This window comes from Cyprinodon tularosa, unplaced genomic scaffold (assembly GCF_016077235.1).
Source record: "Cyprinodon tularosa strain WSP-4 unplaced genomic scaffold, ASM1607723v1 ctg608, whole genome shotgun sequence".
Taxonomy (NCBI): Eukaryota; Metazoa; Chordata; class Actinopteri; order Cyprinodontiformes; family Cyprinodontidae; genus Cyprinodon; species Cyprinodon tularosa.
This window is the reverse complement of record NW_024039350.1, coordinates 175,283-199,272: the sequence shown is the minus strand read 5'-3', so window position 1 is coordinate 199,272 and position 23,990 is coordinate 175,283. Positions and strand designations below refer to the sequence as shown.

General features: G+C 37.2%; 2 protein-coding genes across 2 annotated transcripts; both read right to left on the bottom strand.

The window, feature by feature from the left end:
* Positions 1–4,059: 4,059 nt before the first annotated feature.
* On the bottom strand, positions 4,060–11,395 carry LOC119798044. The gene is made up of 5 exons (XM_038307389.1): positions 11,268–11,395; positions 10,795–11,121; positions 7,696–7,737; positions 7,348–7,466; positions 4,060–4,478 (listed from the first exon to the last, which is right to left on the bottom strand). Exons 1-5 carry the CDS (start codon positions 11,371–11,373, stop codon positions 4,134–4,136), a joined length of 939 nt encoding a protein of 312 aa, XP_038163317.1. The 5' UTR covers positions 11,374–11,395; the 3' UTR covers positions 4,060–4,133.
* A 6,452-nt stretch (positions 11,396–17,847) lies between these two features.
* LOC119798043 lies at positions 17,848–23,719 on the bottom strand. Its single transcript, XM_038307388.1, has 6 exons — positions 23,615–23,719; positions 23,181–23,498; positions 21,794–21,910; positions 21,670–21,714; positions 21,450–21,516; positions 17,848–17,980 (listed from the first exon to the last, which is right to left on the bottom strand). Exons 1-6 carry the CDS (start codon positions 23,649–23,651, stop codon positions 17,977–17,979), a joined length of 588 nt encoding a protein of 195 aa, XP_038163316.1. The 5' UTR covers positions 23,652–23,719; the 3' UTR covers positions 17,848–17,976.
* Between the last annotated feature and the right edge of the window lie 271 nt (positions 23,720–23,990).

The following is a 23,990-nucleotide window of genomic DNA, read 5'->3' as shown; positions in this document are numbered from 1 at the left end:
GAGACACTGTTGCTGCTGCAGTCATCAACTTTATTTTAATACCTTGTTCACATCTTTCCTCCACTTGCTGAACAAATGCACCATCACAAAGAACATCCCCATTTGAGTAAGCCAACGACTTTGGATAAATGGGGAGGTTCTGAAATCACTAAAATCACGGAACTCAGTTTCGTGGAAACTTAAAGTTAAACTTAAACTTAAGCCATCAGAGCAGCGAAGCAGAACCACAGCCAGAAAATCCAGGATCTTTTCCTCGATGCCAGCAACACCTGTAGGATATGACAAGGCATACGGGCGATCACAGACTACAACACACCCTCGTCCCTGGTAGACACATTGCAAACACTGACTTCCTAAATTAACTAAACAACTTCATGGAAGGTTTGAGGTACTAAACAGCACTCCAGCAGGGAGAGCTGTTCCACATGAGGGGGAGGAGGCACTAAACCTTGACATAGCTGAAGTGAGGAAAACTCTGAGGAAAACTCTGAGGAGAAACTATGAGAAGACTTTACCACAAAACTGAGAAGGATAGAGAACTGGTCACTAAAGAGGATATGAATAGTAAGTAAAACGTGTTCTAGCTCAGTTGTATCAGTTAAAGACAGTACTCATTTCCATGGTTGCGGCAGCCTCACTGCTCACATTTAGTGGATTTTTTTGACAAAAGACAAAATGAGACAAACAGAACTTTACTGCTGCATCTCCAGGTTCAAGGCAAGCAGGGCACTGTTCTGTCTCCCTTCTTCATCACCCTTTACACCTCAGACTTCACCTACAACACGGACAGCTGTCCTCTCCTGAAGTTCTTGTTCTCGTAGGCTGTGTTTCTGAGGGGAATAAGCTGGAATATCGATCGGTCATCATGAACTTTGTGAACTGTTTTTTTCTTAACACCAGTAAGACTAAAGAGATGGTGATCAACTTCAGGAGAAGACCCCCACCTCACTCCCCCGTGAACACCCAGTAGCATAGAAACTGTGGGGAGTTTCAAATACCTGGTTGTTCATGTCAATAACAAACTGGACAGGACTCATAAAACCAAAGCCCTGTATAAGAAGGGCCAAAGCCCCTCCACCTCCTGAGGAAGCTGAGATCCTTTGCAGTGAGCAGGCCCCTGCTTAAAACCTTCTATGACTCTGTGGTATGAAGGACCAACTCTGCCATATTTAAAAATAAATACAGAAATAAATAAATGCTCATTAAATGTATAAGCATACAATTAATTGCGAACAAAAAAGTGAGACATAAATGTATATAACTCTTAATTAGCTTCTTTATTTATATGCCTTTGTAATATTTACCTTATTTATTTTTCTGTCCTTTATAATCTTCAACTTTATTTTTTAATTACTTATATTTTTTCAGTATTTATTTATGTGCATGTTATAATATTTTTGTCTGTTTTATTCTTCCTTTGTATTTTTTTACCTTAGTTATTTCTTCGCCGCTGTTTATTTCTCTCTGCCCTTTTCACATTTCTCTATGCCGTTTTTACATTTCTCTATGCATTTATGCCTCATTATGCAAATGAGGAGGGGGTGTGTCCTAGAGAGTCAACTTCTGCTCATTGGTTGGCTTGGCGGTCCATCTTCTTAACTCACAGAGCTCAGAGTACTAAGTTAAATGTTCTCTTTTCTGTTGCTGTTGTTCAATAAAAGTACGTTTTAAGATCATTTGAGGCGAGAACCTTATACTTTTAAGCATCACCATATGGCCCATTCACAGATTTAATGCGTAATTTAAAAGAAAATGTGACGAACTTGAGAGGACCGTGGCAACCAGCGGAGCTCCGAAGCTGACGGCAGCCAGGTCTATAGCCAGGCTATGATGGCGATTTTTTGTTGTATTTGGCAAAGTTTGGCAAAGTCCCTACTCAAGTTCTAATGACTTCAGACTCGACATCAGACTCTCCTCCTGTAGATTCGACCGATGTAGTAAAATGCTAACCAACACGCTTCACACACGGTTATGCCGAGAGAGGGCCGCTGCAGATGGGCTGTGGTTAGACCTGGCTGCCGTCAGCTTCAGAGCTTTGCTGGTTGCCACGGTCCTCTCAAGTTCGTCACATTTTCTTTTAAATTACGCATTAAATCTGTGAATGGGCCATATGGTGATGCTTAAAAGTATAAGGTTCTCGCCTCAAATGATCTTAAAACGTACTTTTATTGAACAACAGCAACAGAAAAGAGAACATTTAACTTAGTACTCTGAGCTCTGTGAGTTAAGAAGATGGACCGCCAAGCCAACCAATGAGCAGAAGCTGACTCTCTAGGACACACCCCCTCCTCATTTGCATAATGAGACAGAAATGCAGAAATGGAAAAAGGGCATAGAGAAATGTAAAAAGGGCAGAGAGAAATAAACAGCGGCGAAGAAATAACTAAGGTAAAAAAATACAAAGGAAGAATAAAACAGACAAAAATATTATAACATGCACATAAATAAATACTTAAAAATATAAGTAATTAAAAAATAAAGTTGAAGATTATAAAGGACAGAAAAATAAATAAGGTAAATATTACAAAGGCAAATAAATAAAGAAGCTAATTAAGAGTTATATACATTTATGTCTCACTTTTTTGTTGGCAATTAATTGTATGCTTATACATTTATTGAGCATTTATTTATTTCTGTATTTATTTTTAAATATGGCAGAGTTGGTCCTTCATACTGTGGTGGCATCAGCCCTTCTCTATGCTGTTGTCTACTGGGCCCCTAGCAGCACAGAGCAGGACAGAGAGAAACTAATATACCTATATATCTGTATATGTATCTCTATATATATATAGAGATACATATATAGATATATATATATATATATATATATATATATATATATATAGGTCCGGTGATTGTCGAGGACAGGTTCAGGTTCAGTGATTGTGGAGGTCAGGTCATCTGCAGCACCCTATCACTCTCCTTCTTGGTCTAATAGCCCTTACACAGCCTGGAGGTGTGTTTGGGGTCATTGTTGTGTTGAAAAATAAATGAAGATCCAACTAAACACCGGATGGAATAGCATGCCGCTGCAAGATGCGGTACAATATAACTTTGATCTGTACAAAGTTGAATGTGCTAATAAAATCACATAAGAATTGTTCATGGAAATCCAATTTATTAACCACTGCAGGCCTGAATTTGAAGTCACACACAAAATTAAAAATTAAAAGACACTACAGGCTTATAGACCTTTGATTATGCAAGTTATAGTAAGGGTCAGTATTGTCTGTGGTCCCCACCTGCAGAACCACTCCTTTATTGAGTAGCTTTCTAAATGCCAATCATTTTCACCTGGTGTCTATTCCATTTACACAACAGCATGTGAAATTCATTATCAATCAATGTTATTTAGATAGATATAAATAAGTTTTATCCATGTTCATAACTTAATAATAATCGTTTTGGAAGAGAGGTCCAAACTCCTTAAGAAACAAGAGAAGGCCAGGTTCCCACCTCAGATTATCATGCCCTGGATGACAAAGACTACACAATGGTGATGACAGCTATGAATTTTTCCTTTTTTATTTTTTGAAAGAAGAAAATAGTAACAGTTGATAATCACCCCTTTGCTGCATTAACACTCTGGCTGGTATAAGATTCTGGCTATGCCTGAAAAAACATTTTTACAACATTTACATTTAAACAAGAATATGTCATGATCCAACTGCTTTTATTAACAGAAACACGGCACTAACTGCTGCTTCAGGAAGTTGGATTTATAGTTCTGTACCTTCTTTTTTTGACAAAAATATGAAATACACACTCATTCAAATTATTTGAGCTTCTGCCATCCATACAAAAACACAAATAAAAACAGTGGCTTGCTTAAGAATTTTTAACTCAATTTGGAAAATATCTTTGAAACATTTTTGGTTTTTGGTAATATATCAGCCAGCTGACTAGCAATGTGCAGCAATAGCTTGGATAGTACCACGGTTTTTGTACAAATCAAAATAGTTTAAATTATAGTCTCTTTTTTTAAACCAGATGACCAGCAGTACCCAGATAAATGGGGCAGAGAAAAAAAACTCATTTGCCTTAATGAAGGAACTTTAAACCATTAAACTACTAAGAGTAAAAACAAATTTACAACTTGGTATAAATTAATACCAGATCGAGCTCACGTTGGATCAAACTGTTCCTGGAATGAGTGATATCTGAGGAAGATCAGTTTTCTTGCAGCTCCTTGTTTTGGGGCTGCTGCTGCCATGAAGACTGTGATAAACATGCTCTTCCAGCTGACTCTGCTCCAAATGCTGGTATGGGCATAAGTGTCCAGGTACGTCTACATCAACATATTCGCCAACATTGCAAGAGATGGCGGACTTGCGATGCTCCTCTGTGAAGCAGGGGCAGACGTCAGAAGGTGGCTGCGGTAAAGTGGCGAGATCGATGCACTCTGGATGGGAACATCTGCAGCGGGGCACTGGTGCAGCTCTTACAGCAGGAGTCATTGTCTCATAGTCAGAAGCTCTCTGTACGGACCACAAATTATGGGTGTCAATGAACAATTTATGGAGATAGATCAGTCTTTAACATTTTAAGATCCATGTGTTATTAGCAGTTCAACAGAGATGGCAAAAGTACTCACTTTCCGTACTTGAGTAAAAGTACAGATACTTGTGTTAAAAAATACTCTGGTAAAAGTGGAAGTACTGATTAAACTTCTTTACTCAAGTAAAAGTAACAAAGTACAGGCTTGTAAATTTACTTAAAGTATAAAAGTAAAAGTAGAAACCACTTTTTTCATGCCGTTGCCTACATTTTAAATGGATGTCTGCAAATAAGACTAGATCTTCGTTGTGTTCATTTTCAATCATCTCGTCATCCATACTACTATGCTAATGCCACCGCCACCAAGCTGCAATGATTTGCCGCCAATGAATACCGCCGAATCTGTCGATTCATCTTGTAGTGGTGCGTCAAATGCAACGTAGATTCCCATCCAATTAGATTGAATTTGGTATTGATGACGTGAAAAATTATAACGGTAACTCCATTGAAATGATTCAAAACTAAAGTAACGAGCCAATTTTTTTAAATGTAAGGAGTAGAAAGTACAGATATTTGTGTAAAAATGTAAGGAGTAGAAGTAAAAAGTCGCCATAAAAATAAGTAGTAAAGTAAAGTAAAAATATCAGAAAAATCTACTTGAGTACAGTAATGAAGTATTTGTACTTCGTTACTTCCCATCTCTGCAGTTCAATAATACTCTGACAGAGCCGGTGCATCCTGCAGCTGGATTTAATCAAATCACAAAGCTCTGTAATCAATTCAAAAAGCTCTATAACTATAAATATTTAAATTCGGATATATAAAAACAACAATATAAGATATATAAAAACAATAATATATGAAACAACCAAAAATATCTGATCTTAAAGAATATTGCTGTAATTTATATGTGTTTTAAACAGAGCAAAACTATGAGGAGACTTTACCTAAAAAATGATTAGGGTAGAGAACTGGTCGCTAAAAAGGATATGAACAGTAAGTAAGACATGCTCTAGTTCAGTTGTATCACTTAAAGACAGCAATCATTTCTACAGTTCTGGCAACCCGACCAACTGCACACATTTAGGACAGCAAACAGCAAATCAACAAAAACTGTAATAAAATGATGCATTTCTGTCTCAATTATCTGAAGTAAAAAAGTGTTTTGTTTTGTTCCTTTTGATAAAAAACAAAATGAAACAAACAGAACTTGAATGCATTATCACCAGGTTCAAGACAATGGTAAACAGGGCAGGAAGGTTTAGCAGCATCCCCTTGTGGATTATAGATCAAATTGATTTTCAAAATTTGTTCTGGATATCATGTTCCTTAGTCATTTTCATGTTAAAAGTGGAACCAACACTAAACTGCCTCAAGCTGTAACATAACAAATAGACTTATTAATAAACATAAATATGGTTTAAATATGCTTCAGTTTCAGCTTCAAGTTTAAGGATCTTATATTCACCCACACATCAGATAATGATTTCATCCTTTTAATCTTGTCTGGTTTTATTCATAGGATGAGAGTGGATTGCTTTATTGTTTTATAGTCTAAACCCAAAATTTGTTCATGTAAAAGAGGGTTTGGGAGTGTGTTGCTGCAGCACACACTGAATAAAGCCTGCTATTGTAGATAAGCCTGAATGGGTTATATTTTGGAGTCAGGAAGGAAACATCACTCAAAGATCAACGATGTTCTACAATCATCTGGTCTAAACATGTTTTTAGTCCAGTTCTCTAAATCTAAAATTTGGAATTTCATAAGGTGACCCTTAAAGTCATGATTTAGGGACATCACAAAATAAATATTAAAAATTGTTTATTTGCCATTATTGCTGTGCAGTTTATTGCTGTTATTAGTCATTTACATTATTTGTTATCATTATTATTGTACATTAACTCACATTAGATGATTTTGAGTGGGGTTGCTTTTTCAAATCTGAAAAATCTTGTATGCATATATTAAATCTAATGCAAGCAGAAGATGAAATATGAGTTAATATCTAAAAGACTAGTAAATGATTGAACTAATGGTGGGAAAGTGGTGGGAGATGTTTTTTGTTCTCCCATCAATTTGAATATTCTGTAGTTTACTGTTATTTTATTTTAGAATTTATTTTTCTTCTGTTTTTCTAAGGGCATATTTTTGTAACATGTTTAAAAGATTCAGATTAATAAAGACGTTAACCTCTTACACCCTAAGGGGGAATAAATAAATTTCTGCCTGACAAAAACACACAAAAGTAAATCACTTATAGCCTCACAGCTATTAGATTTAAGAAGAAACTTTTGGTACCTCTGTAAAGGTAAGATGTCATAGAATGGTTTTCTGGTGTCAGCACCATTGTAGCTTTGACCCTGCCTGAAATATTAGGGACCAAATACAAAATATTTTGCATTTTTTTAACCTCGCCAAAATTTTCTTTGAAATAAACATTGCAAAACACTACCAAAATATTATTTATAGCACAAAAAAGAAGTACAGACTTTTAAATCTAAATGTTGTGTAAAAATATACCAAATTTGGACTCAATCAGATGAATCATATTTATTTTAGAATGGTATTAGTGAGAAATTTCTTAGGCGGAGAGGCCATTTTGGCACATTTATCCAAAAATGTCACCAAACTGTGCCAAATGTGTTTTTTACATCAATACTGGGGGTTTGTTAAAATTATGAGGTCACGTAGCAGCTGGACCCACCGGTGGGTCCGTAGGGTTCTAGGGGTTAAAGGATAGAAGTGTAAACATAACCGTATTTGTTAAGCTTGAATTGAACGATTCCTAATTTTTCAAACATGATCCCTAAATAGGGGTGAGTTTAAAAAAAACATGAATTAACACTGACCTCTGCTTCCTGGCAATGTGTAGACCTTCTTTGCTTCACCAGCAGTAACAGACATATTGTGAATATACACACAAAAAACATTGCTCCGATGCACATCATGATCAAGAGGAGCTGCAGACCTGTAAGAATGAAAGCTCAGTTTACCTAAAGGGGGCGACTCAACCACGCTAAAATCATGTCTGTTTGCAGAACAACAGAAAATACCCAAGCGAAGGTAAAGAGAGAGTAAAATTGTAAAATGCAGACAAAATAATGAAAAAAAAAAACAGACATTCACATAAGACCAAGACTAGATAATATGATAGTGAAAACATAAACTGTTATGGTGGTCTGAGAGCCAATACTCACTGTGAACTGGGGTTTCAAGGGAGGAGGCAGGTATTTTATTATCTGAAAAATGCAACAATGCATTAGATAAATACCAAGCAGCTAATGCATTACTCTACTTAAAATAGCTAATTGTGATTTAAGATTCATGTTTAATATTTGTTCTGTTTAGTTGTTATATTTAAATAAAAAAAGGTTTTAAGAGAAAATCTCTAAAGGTTTTAATCAGTTATTTCATTGTAAAACTGCTGTTTTTCAGCAGTCTCAGAAGCTTTATTAAACAGCGATGTGTCATGTTGACAAATCAAATATTTTAAAAATCTAAATTTGTATTTATCAGAATAGCATGATTTCCTTCTTATCTACAGTACATAGCTACACCACTACTTTTTCTGTTATATTTTTTTAATGAACGTTGATGGAATTTTATGCAAAAAAACAAAATTACAACTTTAACAAAGAGCAAACTGAGCTTCTACTTTGTTGATTGGTTGTGAATTAATAAGTTGTAATGAAATTTTGAAAGTCATCTATCATTTTCCTTCCTCTCATTATTCCAAATAGCATTGTGTTTTTTTAATACACAGGTGCACCCCTCACTGTCCCCATACTCCACAGAGACAGTGTGGATGCTGAACCCTCTACACAGCAAAATATGCAAAGATATAGGCAGTTGGGAAAGAGTAAAAAAAAATAAAAAATTGTTGAAATAGTCTCTAAATGTGCGCATTATTCTTTACAGCAACTAAGTCAAAGATACTGAAACTTCCAAAAAGCAGAAGATGTGATGGGAAACTAAGTATACCTTGTTCTCGTTTATGGTATGGGTGGAGCTTTATTTATAGACCACATTGGATTCACAGTAATCGTTTCCCATGTTAGTTTGAACATAACTAAAAATAGGATGAGTAGCAGATTTTATTCAAACATGTACATCTAAAACAATTATATACACAAAAAGTGACAGTGAAGACAATGAAAACAGAATTCAGTTTGTAATCTTAGAACATAACATGAAATCAATTGAAAAAAGGATATTTAAAACAGAAATTTAAATCATCTGAAAATGTAATTAATTTATTTTGTGTTAATTACTGCATGTGTGCAGCATAGCATGGTAGCCCAGGCTACCTTGATAGCCCCTTTAGGTCCTCTGCACTGTTAGGTTTGGCGTCTCTTATCTTTCTCATGGTAATACTTCTCTATGGGGATTTAGCAGAAGTGGGGACTCGTGTCAACTAAGTTAAGGTCACTAATTTCATGACTTTAGTATTGACTTGAAAACATGCGCATTAACTTGTGACTTTTACTTTTACACCTGTAACTCCTGCCCTGAATCTGTTAACTTAAAAAGACTTACTATTTTATCCAATTCTTAAACATTGAAGAAGTGCACACTGTTAATCTATTGTCCTCTTTCCATATCAATAAAAGTAGAATGTCTTTGTGTTCAAGAACAGAATAACATGTGGAGAAGAAGCAACTCATAGCTTTAACATTTAAAGTCGCACAAAGAATGGGAGGTGCTACTTTGCTTTTTCTAGATCTTCTAAGCTTTCTCTTGTTAATGATCAGTTATGGTGGTTTGTAGTGTTGAGTTAAATACAGATTTGAAAATAAGCACATATGGTAAACTATTCAACATATAATTTAACTTTGTTTAGATAAAAGACCCAAAAGCACTTGAACTACAAAGTGTCCGACTGTCTTAACTTGCGATTCAAGGGACTTGACTGATTATGCTTACGACTTGATTCAGTACTTAAGGATAAAGACTAAATTTGCAAAACAATGACTCAGTCCAAATTCTGGAGTTCAGGTCGAGGAGTTTGCAGGTATTTCAAGTCATTGGACCACCTTTAGCAACCTTTAGAAACCTTTGGCAGTGTGGGCAGATGCAAGGTTCTGCTGGAAAATAACATCATCATCTCCACAAAGCTTGTCAGCAGAGAGAAGCATGAAGGCCTCTAAATGTTCCTGAAAGATGGCTGTGCTCAATCCTGACTTCAGAAATTAAATGGACAAACACCAGCAGATGACATGACATCACTGACTGTGGAAATTAACACTGAACCTTAAGCAACATAAATTCTGAGATTTATTGTGCGTCTTCCTTAAACTGGGTCCTCAGTTTTCCAAATAAAATTCAAAGTTTACTTTAATCTGAAAATTTAAGTGTGGACCATACAGCAAAAGTCCTCCACTCCTGCTTCTTAGCCCAGTTGAGCCTCTTCTGTCATTGTCTCTAGTTTAGGAAAGCAACATTTGAAGTCCACGTGCACGAATAGTGGTTCTAGGTGCAGACAATAAACAACAATTGCAATATACTTATAATGGCAACATTTAACAAGTAAGACACTGACTAAGTTACACCAGCCTTTTAAGTGGCAGTAATAAGGGAAGAGGAAGTTGCACCTAACATACAGATCTATGCATGCGAGTAGAATTAGGAACTTTTCAATGCAACAGTAACAGTAAAGTCCTGCGACAATGGACTACACAAAAGCAAGCTTTCAAGATCTTCAAATGTGAAAATCTGGAGTAAAACATCAACATGCTTGTTGTTAGTGCAAAGGGAAAAAAGAAATAAACAAATGAATCACAATTATGGTATAAAAAAAAGTCACAATTTTACATTCAGCCTTAGTGTGTAGTGGATCTTACAAAGCTCACTCCAAGCTCAGTCTGAATGCATTTTGTTTGGGAATATCCAAGGTTGCATTTATTCCCATTGCTGGTGCATTTTTTATTACCACACTTTTTCCTTTCACTCAACCATCTAAGAGTATGCTTGGAAACTCCTAAAATATCCAGCCTCTTTAGTAATGAGCGTTAGTAAGTCATGTTCAGTCAATACTTTTCCCTTAGATTGTGTTGCCTACTGACCCAGAGTACATTTAAAGACTATTCAGATGATTTGAGATACAATATTTTAGGGTTTCACCATCAGTAAGCCATAGCCATCGAAATTGCAAGTAAAAAAGCTTTATATTTGAGATGTAGCTATAGCATGTTGTGTAACTATCATTTCTGACAAAAAAGGAACTATGTAGTGTCAATCTGAACTAAGGCTTATATGAGCTTAAATGTTCTGTTCTGGTTCTGTCCTTTGAACTGTACCTTGGGAGACATTCAGATATATCTTGCTCATGCGAACATTGCTGTCATCACCGCCGGCACCGCACCAGTACATCCCGCTGTCGTTCAGATAGAGATTATCCACCCTGATGAGGAAAAAGTCTGCTGTCATGTTGTCATACAGGGAGACACGTCCTTCTTTTGTCCACTGGTTGTGTTTTGAAGTTCGGACGAGGTGATCGGACTTATCAGAGGTAATACAGCAGAAGTACTTTGAGTGGTTCTTCATGTCATTTTGATATTCACACCTAAAGTCGAACATCTGACCCTCGGTGCCAGAAACAAATGTGGGTTGATCACACTTTAGACCTGAAAAAAAAAACGTTTTAATGAATAGCTGAAATTAGCTAATCACAGCGTTCTTAGTTTCTAAGTAAAGGAATCTTATGACTATTCATTTATTCAGTTTCTGAATTCCTTGGCTAAAACACCTAAATACAAACGAAAGCTCTCACCTTGGATTTGTAAGAAAGTTAGGAGAACAGCTAAAGATGTTCTCCAAGATATCCCCATTTCTGCCAACAGTTCCATGTTTCCATCAATTCTGTCACTTCTGCACATTCACACCGACCAGGAGGTAAAACCTTCAGTAGCTTGAGTCAGGTGCTTCTCTGTTCCTGTGTGTTTTGTTCTTCCTCTTTCTTTACATGTTAAACTTTACCAATCAAATGGAAACTTGTGTGGCTTTTATATAAGGGATTGCTGCAGAATAAACAACACAAATCAAGCAAATGTCTGCTGAGGCCTCATGGTCATCATGGAGGAGCAGATTCTGCAAATAAATGAGTTAATGAAAATGTATTGGGTCTAATTGTAAAGAATACTTTTAATCAGTCTGTCTGTAGGGCCTAGCTGAAGTAAGCTGATATGTGCTGGGAATTGGTGCTATACAATTAACTGAACTTAGTTGAATTTGGGGATTTCAGTGGTGACATTGGATTGTTAACTTAACTATATTTATTTTCATTCTTTGTATTTAGGGTGCCAAATGAAATTTTAAATGTTACATGGCTGTTGTTTAAAGGAATAGTACACCCAAAACATGATTAGCCTTCATTTTCTACTCACCCCCATGCTGAACAACACTCTGGAGTACTTTTTTGATATCTCAAATGCATCTGGAGATCTGGGAGGCTTCTTGCTGTCTGCTGACATTCAAATAATGGAGGTCCATGGCGCCCGAGACAGAAAGGTCCACAAAAGTCCACAAAAACGTGTCAATATTCCTCCATACTGCTCGTCCAATGTAATCCAAGTGTCCTGAGTGGGTAGCATCCAGAATTTACTCGAAACGAAGTCATTTAGAATGTTTTTAGAGCATAAACAGTAGTGTATAGGATTTCCTAATAGCGCCCCCCGCTCACGATTCTACGGAAGCCGGCAGACCAAACCGGAAGAAAGTGCGCATTCAGCGTCTGCTCTGCCGATAATGCAAGCGTAGAAGAAGAAATGTGCTGTTTACCTGTGCAAAGAAAGAAACAACGAAAGAAAAATGTCTGAGGACTTCAGTGATGAGGAAGAGCATGAGTTCTTTGCCGAGCTGAATGCGCTGGTTTGGTCTGCCGGCTTCCGTAGAATCGTGAGCGCGCATGGGGGCGCTATTAGGAAATCCTATACACTACTGTTTATGCTCTAAAAACATTCTAAATGACTTCGTTTCGAGTAAATTCTGGATGCTACCCACTCAGGACACTTGGATTACATTGGACGAGCAGTATGGAGGAATATTGAAACGTTTTTGTGGACTTTTGTGGACCTTTCTGTCTGGGGCGCCATAGACCTCCATTATTTGAATGTCAGCAGACAGCAAGAAGCCTCCCCGATCTCCAGATGCATTTGAGATATCAAAAAAGTACTCCAGAGTTTTGTTCAGCATGGGGGTGAGTAGAATATGAAGGATAATCATGTTTTGGGTGTACTATTCCTTTAACACACTTTCTGAAATAAACACAATAAACTAGCAAAAAAAAAAAAAAAAAAAGAAACAATAGAAATTCTGCAAAAACATTGGTACTGGATGACAGCAGTTCTTTAAGCAACTAAACACCTAGCTAATTAAACCTCCTTAATCTCAGCATTAGATCCATCAAATATATATATAAATATAGAAAATTATAGAGAACTCTTAAAGAGAACTCTTCCTCACCCGCGTGGGAGGTCTCCCTTTTTCAGGTCCTCTACCAGAGTCCTGGGAGATTGAGGGTTCTGCACAGTATCTTTGCTTTTCCTAGAACTGCACTATTCTGGACTGAGATATCTGATGTATTTCCAGGGATCTGCTGTAACCACTCCTCCAGTTTGGGGGTCACTGCCCCGAGGGCCCCAATGACCACAGGTACCACTGACGCCTTGACCTTCCAGGTTTTCTCCAGCTCTTCTCTGAGCCCCTGGTTTTCTCTAGTTTCTCGTGTTCCCTTTTCCTGATGTTGCAGTCACTTGGTATTTCTATGTCTGCCACAATGGCTTTCCTCTGCTTTTTGTCCATAAACCACAATGTCTGGTTGGTTTGGCATTACCATTCGGTCCGTCTGTATCTGGAAGTCAACAGAATCTTGGCTCAGTCATTCTCTACCACCTTTGGGTCCTTTGTGTTTGTTGATAAAAAAAAAAAATTGGGAAATACCTTTATAAACTATGAGTATCTTTTTTTGGAGGATTCTGCATAAGGATTTAATTGAGGGTTTTTGGTAAAAATGGCTTAGTCGGCTTGTGTTTCTGGTAGGCTTTGAGATGGGAAAGTCATTAGTGCTGTATCAAAATATTTGTTTTCTTTCTTTCGGGGGGAAAAAACTGAGGGAAAGGTTTTATAAACTGTTACTGCTGAGCTTATAGGATAATTCAGTTCAGGTTATTTATATATAGCACCAGTGGACATGTGTTTGCAATTCAACTCAATTCAATTCAAATATAATCATACAGAAAGGGTAACAGTTTTCTATTTCAGGAAAACCAGCTGATAGCTCTGAGTCATCAACTTTGCAGTAACTGCTCCTCCTGGAGGAATAAGTGACAACATTAGACATTTAATTAAATGGTATAGTTGACCTTGGAGCAATCCCTCACAACAAGCATGCACGTAACAACAGTGGAGAGGAAAAACTCCCTTTTAATAACAAGAAACTGATCCAGGCTCAGTCTGAGCAGCCATCTGCTGAGGCTGACTCGGATTCAAGAAGACCAAAGCAGACATACAATAAACTCTCTATATGGACATTTACTGTAATTTGAATCTGTTAGACAAGATTTTGCAGCAAAAGAATACATTTTTTTCTGGTATATCTGGTACATGCAGATATTAACACGATACAGTAGAATGCTTTATAGCTCACTTTCAACTGCCACAAATAGCTAGAAGGTAGTAAAAAATGACAGCTAAAGATGCACGGCCCAGGGGAACAACACTAGGACCACGTGGCAAACATTAATTTGCCATAGCATGGCAGAGAAGCTCTGCTGCTTTGAAAACACTGAAGAGACTTTTTAAAACATGCTCGTACTTGATAAGCTACAACTGGGGTCTATCTTCCAGGGCCGGCTGGAAGATGACATTTCCTCTTTTAAGATTGACACCAGGCCCGGAGTGGCTAATAGGGAGGACCTGGACAATTCAGAGTAAGCCGGTTTTATTTTGGGCCCCAAGGGCAGTTGATTTATTTATGTTTTTTGTTTTTTTTATGCTGTTTTCAGCCATGAATGGCTTACTTGCAATGTTAGCACACCTGCCTGCACTGGCAGCTTTTTTTCCCTATGAGCACCCTGATATAACACGTCAGGGCACTCAGTCGGCAAATGGTGTCTAAAAGTTGGATACTAAAAGGAGCAAGGGTACAGTGGAGAAAACCAAAATGAAAGAGAAACTTTCTGGAACCAGACGCTGCTAAATGTTAGCCTGGGTGCCATTCCGAACTTAGTCCCGCCCACAAGGTTTGAGGTCGGGAAGTTCGGTCTGGCTCTGCTCCATAGTAGCGCGAGTATGATCGCCCACCCTCTGGCGATCCAATCAAATTGTCAGGGCGGACTTTATACGATGATGGAGAGATGATCAACAGTAACGTAATCAACTACGTGACCAAAGGGCGCTTTGGTGACAACAACAATGGCTGCCGCCGGACAGTTGAGGTGAGTAGATTCTGCTATTAGGTCTGTTCTAGAAGATATCGACAGCAAATTAATTTTAAAAGAGGAACAGAGAAACGCGATCAAGGCTCATCTTCTTATTCTAGGCGTGCAACTGCACGCTTTGATTTTTGTTGACAACAACTATGCATCGCTTAACATACGTCACACACTCCATTGCTCTTATTGGTTGTAGGTCTATCCAATTGAGTGCAGAGGCATTTTTTTTCCTGGTTCGTTCAAAACACGCCCCATAATCACAGCTCAATGGAGCAGTATCAGACTCATATTCTGACTAGAATTGAGTAGGACTACGTCAGGCTAGCTAAATGTACAAAGATTGGCAACTTTTTTAGTAAAACAAGCTCTAGGCTAGTAACATGTGTGACCGGCAGTGGGGGTGGGGGATCACCAGAACACAGACTGTAGTATTTTAGAAAAGTACACTTAATTTAAAGCCTTACAGGACAATGTGATATTGTCTATTTAACATGTAAGCTTACAATTACATGTTTTTTTATTAATAATATTAGGTCATTATCTTATGTGGGCCTATCTGAGGTGTGAAACTTCAGCACTGGAAATGAGTTCCACTCGGACCCAACGCTAAACAGGTGGCTGCCTGGGGCACCATCTGCTGGACAAATTTGTAGAATAATAATATAAAAAAATATTCTATGTATGTTGGTAAAGTTTTAGGTGTTTAGATTGTCTGTTTCTTAAATTAGATAACTTTTTTTTATTCATCTTGGCCCAAACGTAGAATGAAGGCACTTTAACATATTGTCCACAAGGAGAGATATTAGTGGTTCTCTTTTGTTTAAAATTACCTTGATGTCACATCATGTTATAATGTTTTTAAGCTCTATCTATAATAACATTAACCAACGTGGAAAGTATACATTTCTTTAAAATAACACCTGACCTTGATTTTTTGCATAATTTTTGATTTTTGCATTATGTTGGTTTTGAATTTGCTCATTTGGACGCACCAATTATGTACCACTGTCTGTGGGGCTCCATTAATTCCCATATACTCATTTTTTAATGCCTGCTTTGTGTTGTTCAGTAAGGAATACCCATCTTTTCTTATCCTTAAAAAGCTATGTATTGCAAGTCTGTAAAGCTGTATGAAGTCATCACTAATTTTGTTATTCTTTATTGATGAAAAAAACAAATAAAAATGAGTTTCAGTGGAAATTATTTTATAAATTGAAAAAATCTAAACCAAATAGGCCTGTTTAAAAAAACTGTTAAAGCATGGTAACGATCCAAAGCAGATCAGCTGTTATGTTTATTTAGAGTATTCCCACTTTGCTCCTTGTTTTGGTGTTTAATTATTATTTTGTTGTTTTCTTGTTAGTTCCTGTCTTCCAGGTTTTCCATTTGTTGTCCTCTGCTGCCCTCTTGTGTCCTCTATCCCTAGCTCTGTTTTCTGCTCTGTCCTCACCTGTTTCCAATCCTCTCGTTAGCCCTCTCTCTGTCTCTGTCCACTTTAAAAGCCCTCCCTCTTCAGTTCCTGTTCCTCGTCTAACGTCTGTCTGCTTACCTCGTCTCTCCCTGGCTCCTAGAGTTTGGTTTCCCCTGATGTCTCCTTGGTTCTGGTTTGTTTGTTATTTTGTTGGATTTTTTTTATTCCTGCCTGTTCCTGTGAACCTCATTAAACCCACCTAAATTCACCTCTGCCTACTTGCCTCTACTTTTGGGTCCTCAATCCAACACCAAATCCTGACACTCTGAGTGACTCAAGGGAAAAAAGAGGTTTTATATTGACCTAGTAAAAGTCTAGAGATCTAAATCTAATTTACATGCTCAGGCACAGCTTTGCAGCAATTTGTGGGATCTGCACGTTAAGGTGTGCCGTGTATGTCACAGAGACTATTGATGTTTAAAGAAAACAAAAAAAAAACAATTATTTGTTTTCATTTCATATGAGTACATTTCAAGCTTTATTGCTGATAGTGAAGGGAAAGCCCAAGATCAAAAGAGGAAATAATTTCACTAAAGCATGTTAGCTATATGGCTGAACAATAAAGTTAATATTTAAGTCAGAGTTATAAACCAGGGGACAATTCCAAATATATTTGCTTGAAGTACAAAAAATTACAATTATGTAGAAAGTTAATATTTTGAACACTTTTAATGTGAAAAACAATAATTCACTCAATGATGATAATAAACAATCACAATCATCATAACATATGTACACATTCTGACACTTCACCTCAGGTATATACATTACATTTATATATAAACAGTCGCAAAAGTTGTTAGAAATCCTGAAGCAACTTATAAAACTTATAGAAATTCAACTCTTTTGCTAAACTAAGATGACAAGAAACATTTCACTATTAAATCTTTGTGAATTATGTATAGGGAGTGCTTCAATTAAGTGTTATTTGATTCTTAAATTGCTTTTCTTACCATAAAATCTTTAAAACTGTTTGCATAACCATTTTATTATACCATGAAATTTCCAAACAGTTAATGAAGCAAAGTTTCATCACTCACTTTTTTTCCTGCTTTCTTAATTGCATTACAACTCTTAGTATATATTTTATTTTGTAGGTATCTACTTTTAAAGCTTCAGTATAGTGTGTAAACTAACCAAAGTGTTGTTAAAAAGTGTCTTGCTAATATTTCTGTGATAAAAACAAATATATTATGGCCTTAAATTTATTTGAGTTACATCTAAACCAAACCATAGCGATCTGGAAGGTGGTTCAGAGGGGACAGACTCAGATACAGTGTTTATATGGTTCCTTGTCTCTCTTCTTGTTGGGTTAATTCTGTCTTTTCTGTCTGTAGTTTCGGATGCTGCAAAAGGTAAAGGTGTGATGTAGATCCTTTCGTTAATATCTTCAATGTTCTGCTGATCTAAAGGTAAATGTCTTGTTCCACTAGCACCAGTGGAATTAGAAAGGTTTTCATAAATCGGAGGAAAAAGTCCTTGAGTGGAAGTCGGCCGTAGGTGGTCAATGGTGACAGCTATTCCCTCCGATGAATGTTTATCACTCTTTCCTCCCTTGCCGCAACATTTAATCTCAGTCACCTAAAATGAACAAAACAAAATTAGCAGACAGTAAGTTTTAAAACTTTGAACAAATATCACTTTTTTTTTATTATGTTGCATTTGTGAATTTTTTGCTCATACCCAAAGCAATGTTCCAGATGATAATTTGGTATGCATTGTAGGTTACACTCTACAATGCATAGAAAGCTTATACTATGATGTGGGCATATTTTTGTTTCCATCAAACAGAGCCAGACTTGTACTCAATGAGCAATTGGCAATTTAAAGAAAAATAATAGCATTGTTTCTACTACTGCCTTTAATTTGTAAGATAAAAAAATAATCCATGTTAGATGCGTACCAAAATACATATAAATTTGAAATCAATAACAATAGCTTACCTTACTACAAACTAAAGAAGCCTTGAATTAAATGGGTATAAAATAACCATGGTAATTAGTCTTACATATATAACTGATAACAACACTCAGTAACTTTATACTTAAACTACATTTAGTGTTTGAAATAATCATAAACAAACATTAACAAAGACATTTGAAATATCTATGCAAATATAATATATGCAAAACTGTTAATGCTTTTGCAGACCTCTAGTGGGAATTTCTATTACTACAACCACAACGAAGAGAAACTATGCCACAATTTAACCTTTCCTGCTTAAGCTGTACTTTCCTAGCATTTCTTTCAGCGAATTCTTCTACACTTCTACTACACTTCAGGGCTGACTAATATACATGAAAGTCCACAGAAGATTTGATGTCTGGTAAGTTTGAGCTTAGCAAAGCTTATTTCAGCAGCAGCCTCTGTGACAACTGAGCAACCAACATATGGACTATGGATTTCTCGCAGAATCCTCCAATGCAGGATCCAAATATCTATATGTGTCACCCAGTAGCTCTCCAGTAGGGTGAAACTGAGTTTCAGTACCATTCAAGAAAAGACCAAAAACAGACATGAGACAAAGAGGAAAGCAGTGTGCAAGAAGAGTTAAAGCGGTATGGGTGGTGATATATGTTTATATCTATGTTCATTCACTGATGTCACTATCCCATCATGCATGTGAGTGTGTGCAAACTAAGTCTATGAAGCAATGTCTTGAAGGCCATTGTCTTTTATAGTACGATTAAACGATCATCAACCAGCTGCACATTCAGAGGTTCACAGATGTTCTCAGGGAAGGGAAGGAGTAGAGGGAAATGAAGATGTTGGAGTTGAAGATTTCTGGCTAATAAAGCAATGCAGAGGAGTCTGATTCAGACAGAGACAACTGTTACAAGTCAGGCTGGCTGCTGATTCTCTGTCTACCTTGAGAGTTTTGCTGTTACCTCACACTGGTAGTCCAAGTAGGAAAGTAGTAGAAAAAATAAAAGAAAGGCCATCATTCATCGAGCCTTTTGTACTCTCAGTTCCTCTGTCACAGACTTGGCCAAGTTTTGACGCCAGATCCCTGGATTTCAAACCTGGGTCTCCAGCATGGCAGTCAAAAAATGTAAACCACTACACCATGGGGGATTCCCATCCATCTGTCTCTTTTCTATAACCACGTTTCCATCAGGGAGGCTGGGGTCTATGTTCAGTAATCCATGGGCTAAAGGTGGGCTTCATTGTGGACGGGTCGCCGTCTCATCAAGAGAGGCCCACAAGGCCAACAACCATGTGCACAAGTTAGAGACACCAATCACTCATGCTTTTGGACTGCTGGAAAAAAGCCTAAGTACCCGGTGAGAACCCACACACTGAGGAGGAAATCATGCAAACCAACTGATCCGTATTGGTCTTACATTTTGATGGTGGAGGTGTAAAACTCCCATGCAGGTGCCATCAATTTTTGTCTAGCTGTTATAAGTCAGAGCAATGTTGAAGTTTTGAAAATCTTTTAGAACGCTTTAATTTTTTAATTCTTTTTTTACATTAGGGAAGTAGAGCTGAACTCCACATTTGTCTTTAACCTCTCTTACTTTAGCTTCTCCATTTTTACATTGTGTTCATTTTTACTGAAAAATATCTTTAGAATAGCCTTTTCATTTGACCCTTTATAACTAGAACATTGTTTAATAACTCAGTAGTTCAGTGCCGATGCATCTATAAGCCTGTTGCCTTTTTTTGTTCTGCAGGTCAGAAGTTCACACGCTGTTTCTGCGAATTTGATGTTAGGCACGTCCATGTTAAATGGGTCCAATCAACAAAAATCAAAGTGTAATATTCAATATAGATTTTGTGGATACAAAGAAGCGACCAGCATCCAGCTCACCTCAGACAATAATGTACGAGCAAGTACTATGAGAACGAGCAGAATCGTGCTGCAGTTCTGGATTTTGGCCACAAGTGGTAATATCATTAGAAAACTCCATCATGCCTATAAGGAAAGACGGCTTTGCCATTAAAAACACAATGGTGTGATGAAGCTATGGACCACACACCTGTTTTTGTATTACAGTTATAATCTACCTAATCAAATGAAAAATCCAAAATGAGAGAAGTTAATGTTATTTTCTGCAGGTGGTACATTAGTTTTGCATGGAAATAGGAAAATGGCAAGATCATATATATATACAAGTATACATATATATATGTATGTATACTTTCCACCATAAGGTGGGAGCATCTATATATATCTATATATATACATGCTCTCACCTTCTGCTGGAAAGTGTTGTTGTCCATCAGTTGCCAAAAATATCTTTCCCTTAAGAGTTCGTACAACTGCTGACTGTAAGAGGTTGCAGCAGTGTGCGGGGATAGAGCACCACCTAATGTATGTCCTCTGTTTTTACACAACTGTCCTGGATTCAAATCCCAGCTTATGGACCCTCACTACATTACCCCCACAACCCCATTACTGTGAGCAAAATGTCAACCAAAGGCCACTAGTGCCTTCACAATAGAACTGCTGACTCATCCCTACATTCCACTCCTATCTTTGATTTTGTTTAGAGATAATCTTTTGTTATCAAGGCTTACTGCACCTCTTTGTTTCGTACTCAGACGTATTTATTTAACTATCAAATAGCCTTATTCCTGACCAAAATTGAATAAAGATTTTCACAAATAAATTATATATTCCCTTTAGGCTAATTATAGACTGCTCTGCAAGGCCAAGACTGATTGAAACAGAGATTGTTTCTCTAAACAGTCAAACTGTCCCTCAAGTATAACACCTGTGTAAGAGAAATGTATGTTCACAGCGTTAGACGCGGGGTAAATTAGCACATTTGTTTTCTTAAATGTCAAACTGTTCCTCCAGGTTTAACAACCTGACACAGGCAGGAGATGTGACAGTAAAGAACCCCTACGCGAAAACTCTCACATATTGAACAAAGACAGAGAGAAACAGAAAGCAATGTTGCTGTTGGAAAAACCCATTTCAAATGTTCCACCTCTGAAACCAGGAAAAGAAAGTAGCGTTGTGTCAATACAGATTAATCTGCTGTATAGAATTAATCTCTGGCTGACCCAAGACAAAGATGCTGTAAGGAAACATCCTTACCTTACTCCCGGGGTCTTTGTGGTTGGAGCAAACTTGAAGCTGAGGTTTTGACATTTCTCTGCGTTTCCTGATGCATGCAGCCAGTATGAAGATTATGAGAGTAGCAGCGGTCACGGCCCCAGCACCCAGCATGGGGCCTGATCAGATGCAAGATAAAGAATAAGTTATCTGATTCTGCTCATGCACATGTTGTATGATAACTGTCTAAACAGATACTCACCAAGGTTGCTGCTAAGGCTATTTACACTGCCGGTGCTGTTTATCTCTGTAGGAATAGATGAAGAATAAGGTGATGTATGTTTTGACCTTAAAGGACTTACATAGGACAGGAAAGGCATTCCTACCATTTGAGATGTTTCTGGTTGTAGTTGTCCCCACACTGTTTGTCATCTGTGTTGAGGTGGTTGAGTCTGGAAACCAGGGGGAAGAAACAGTTGGTGGAACAGTTGTCTTTAACACTGCTGAAAAGAACGACATAGTTTTTTTTAGAGTAAAGACAGAAGACAGACAAAAGAATCTATAAATAAGTTGTGCTGGCCAGACTGAACCAGGATTGCTTGATCAGCCAGTTCAATCCAGTTGTAATAATTTGCGTCTGTTTGTTTTTTTTGTTTGTTTTTTTTTTTATTCCATTGGGGAAACATGCATCATATTGCCCTGCCAGATCTGTTTATTTTTTTAGAAATTCTGTTTCAGACTGATTCAAAGTGACAGGACTGAAGGTGATACGTCAAGATGTTCTCCTTTTACTGTGGGTGAACCAAATCTAAAGTGGTCCAAAGTGGGTTCTGACGGACAGGTGACCCCATAGCTTAATTTGAGAACACTTTAAAGACCAGTTGATTGCATCGACTCATTGACTCAAAGGCAATCCCTCACACTAAGCATGCTTGTAGCGACAGTGGGGAGAAAAAACTCCCTTTTAACAGGAAGAAACCTCCAGCAGAACCAGGCTCAGTGTGAGCGGCCATCTGCCGAAGCCGACTGGGGTTCAAGGAGACGGAAGCAGAGATACAAAAAGAAGCAGAGATACAAAATCACAAAATAAATTTTCCATTCAGAATCTGGGAAAAACTAAACAAACACCCACATATATCTTTAAATAAATAAAGTTTAGACTGCTGAGCACATTGTTTCATCTACTTTTCAAGTATTATTTTTGGACAATAATTTCTTATTAAGAACCTCTTTCCTCTTGATTGTAGTAGTGAAATGTGTATTTCACCTATTTGTAAGATTATATAATAAACCACAGTGAGATCAATAGTAAAATAATATATTTGAAGTAATAAATTTGATTGACGAAATAAATCATAATTTTAAACAATGGATTGAATTGTTCCCATAGATTGAAAAAGATTATTTCCATCAGAACTGATTTTTTTAACATATTTACAGCTGACTGGTTGATCATGAAAGAGTTTAAAGGAGCAACCAAACTCTGCCACAAAGAGTTGATGACTTTTTAAAATATAAGTTTATCTAAGTTATCTGGAAATAATTTAATAAAACTGAGGGGCACCCCAGTGGATATTATAGTACACAGTTGTGTAAATATACTATCAAATACTATAAAGGTGACTATTTTCTACTTAATATGTGATTTATTTGCTAAAAGGAAAATACTCGTAGACATAGGCATTCAAATCCTCCACTAACAACAACAAGCAGTAACAGATACAGACATAACATCAATGTTTTTGGCTATAACTGAAGAAGTAACATATGTACCTTTATGTACTGTAAGGTTTACAGATGTGAACGTGTTGCGCATGGACCTAATCACTGCGCACCAGTACACGTGTGAGTCGGACACCTGAAGATGTTTGATGGTAACCTTGAAGGAACCGTCCTCATGATCCACCAGATTTATCCTTCCAGACTCTGCCTTCTCACCAGGTGAAACAGTAACCAGTATGTCTTTACTGTTACATGGATCCTTGCAGAAGTACTTTTTGTTGTTGTTTGCCAGTTTGTGAGAGCATTTGAATGAAACATCTCCTCCTTCAATTCCCTCAATGTTGACCTCAGCAGCAAGTGCCAACGTTACTGTGAAAATAATATGCTATTACATTGGTCTTCATTTACACATTTGGAAATTATTTATTATCAAATTAATTATGAGTCATTAACACGTGTCACTACTACTACTCACTACTACATACCTTTCAAAAGACAGAAGAAGGCAAAAATGGTCGTCATTGTGGTTCGGTGGTCGTCCCAAAATCAGTACAGATTGTTAGAAAACCTAAAGGCAAGCGTCACCGCCGCTTGGCTCGTTCAAATGAAATCACATGTAAACAAGCACTCAACTCCGTAACAGCTTCCTGTGGTTTTAACTGTATGATAGCAGAGGATGGAAGCTGTGGGCGTTAGCAACCCAATAAATATGAGAGGCCTACAGTTCCTGCAGAATGCACGTACACAAGCATGCTTTTCCAATGAGGGGGCTTTTTGTAACAAACAGGATTTGAGATTTCAATGTGTCATCACATGTTTTAGCAAAATTTTGAATTATACTTTATAGGTTTCAGTCCTTAC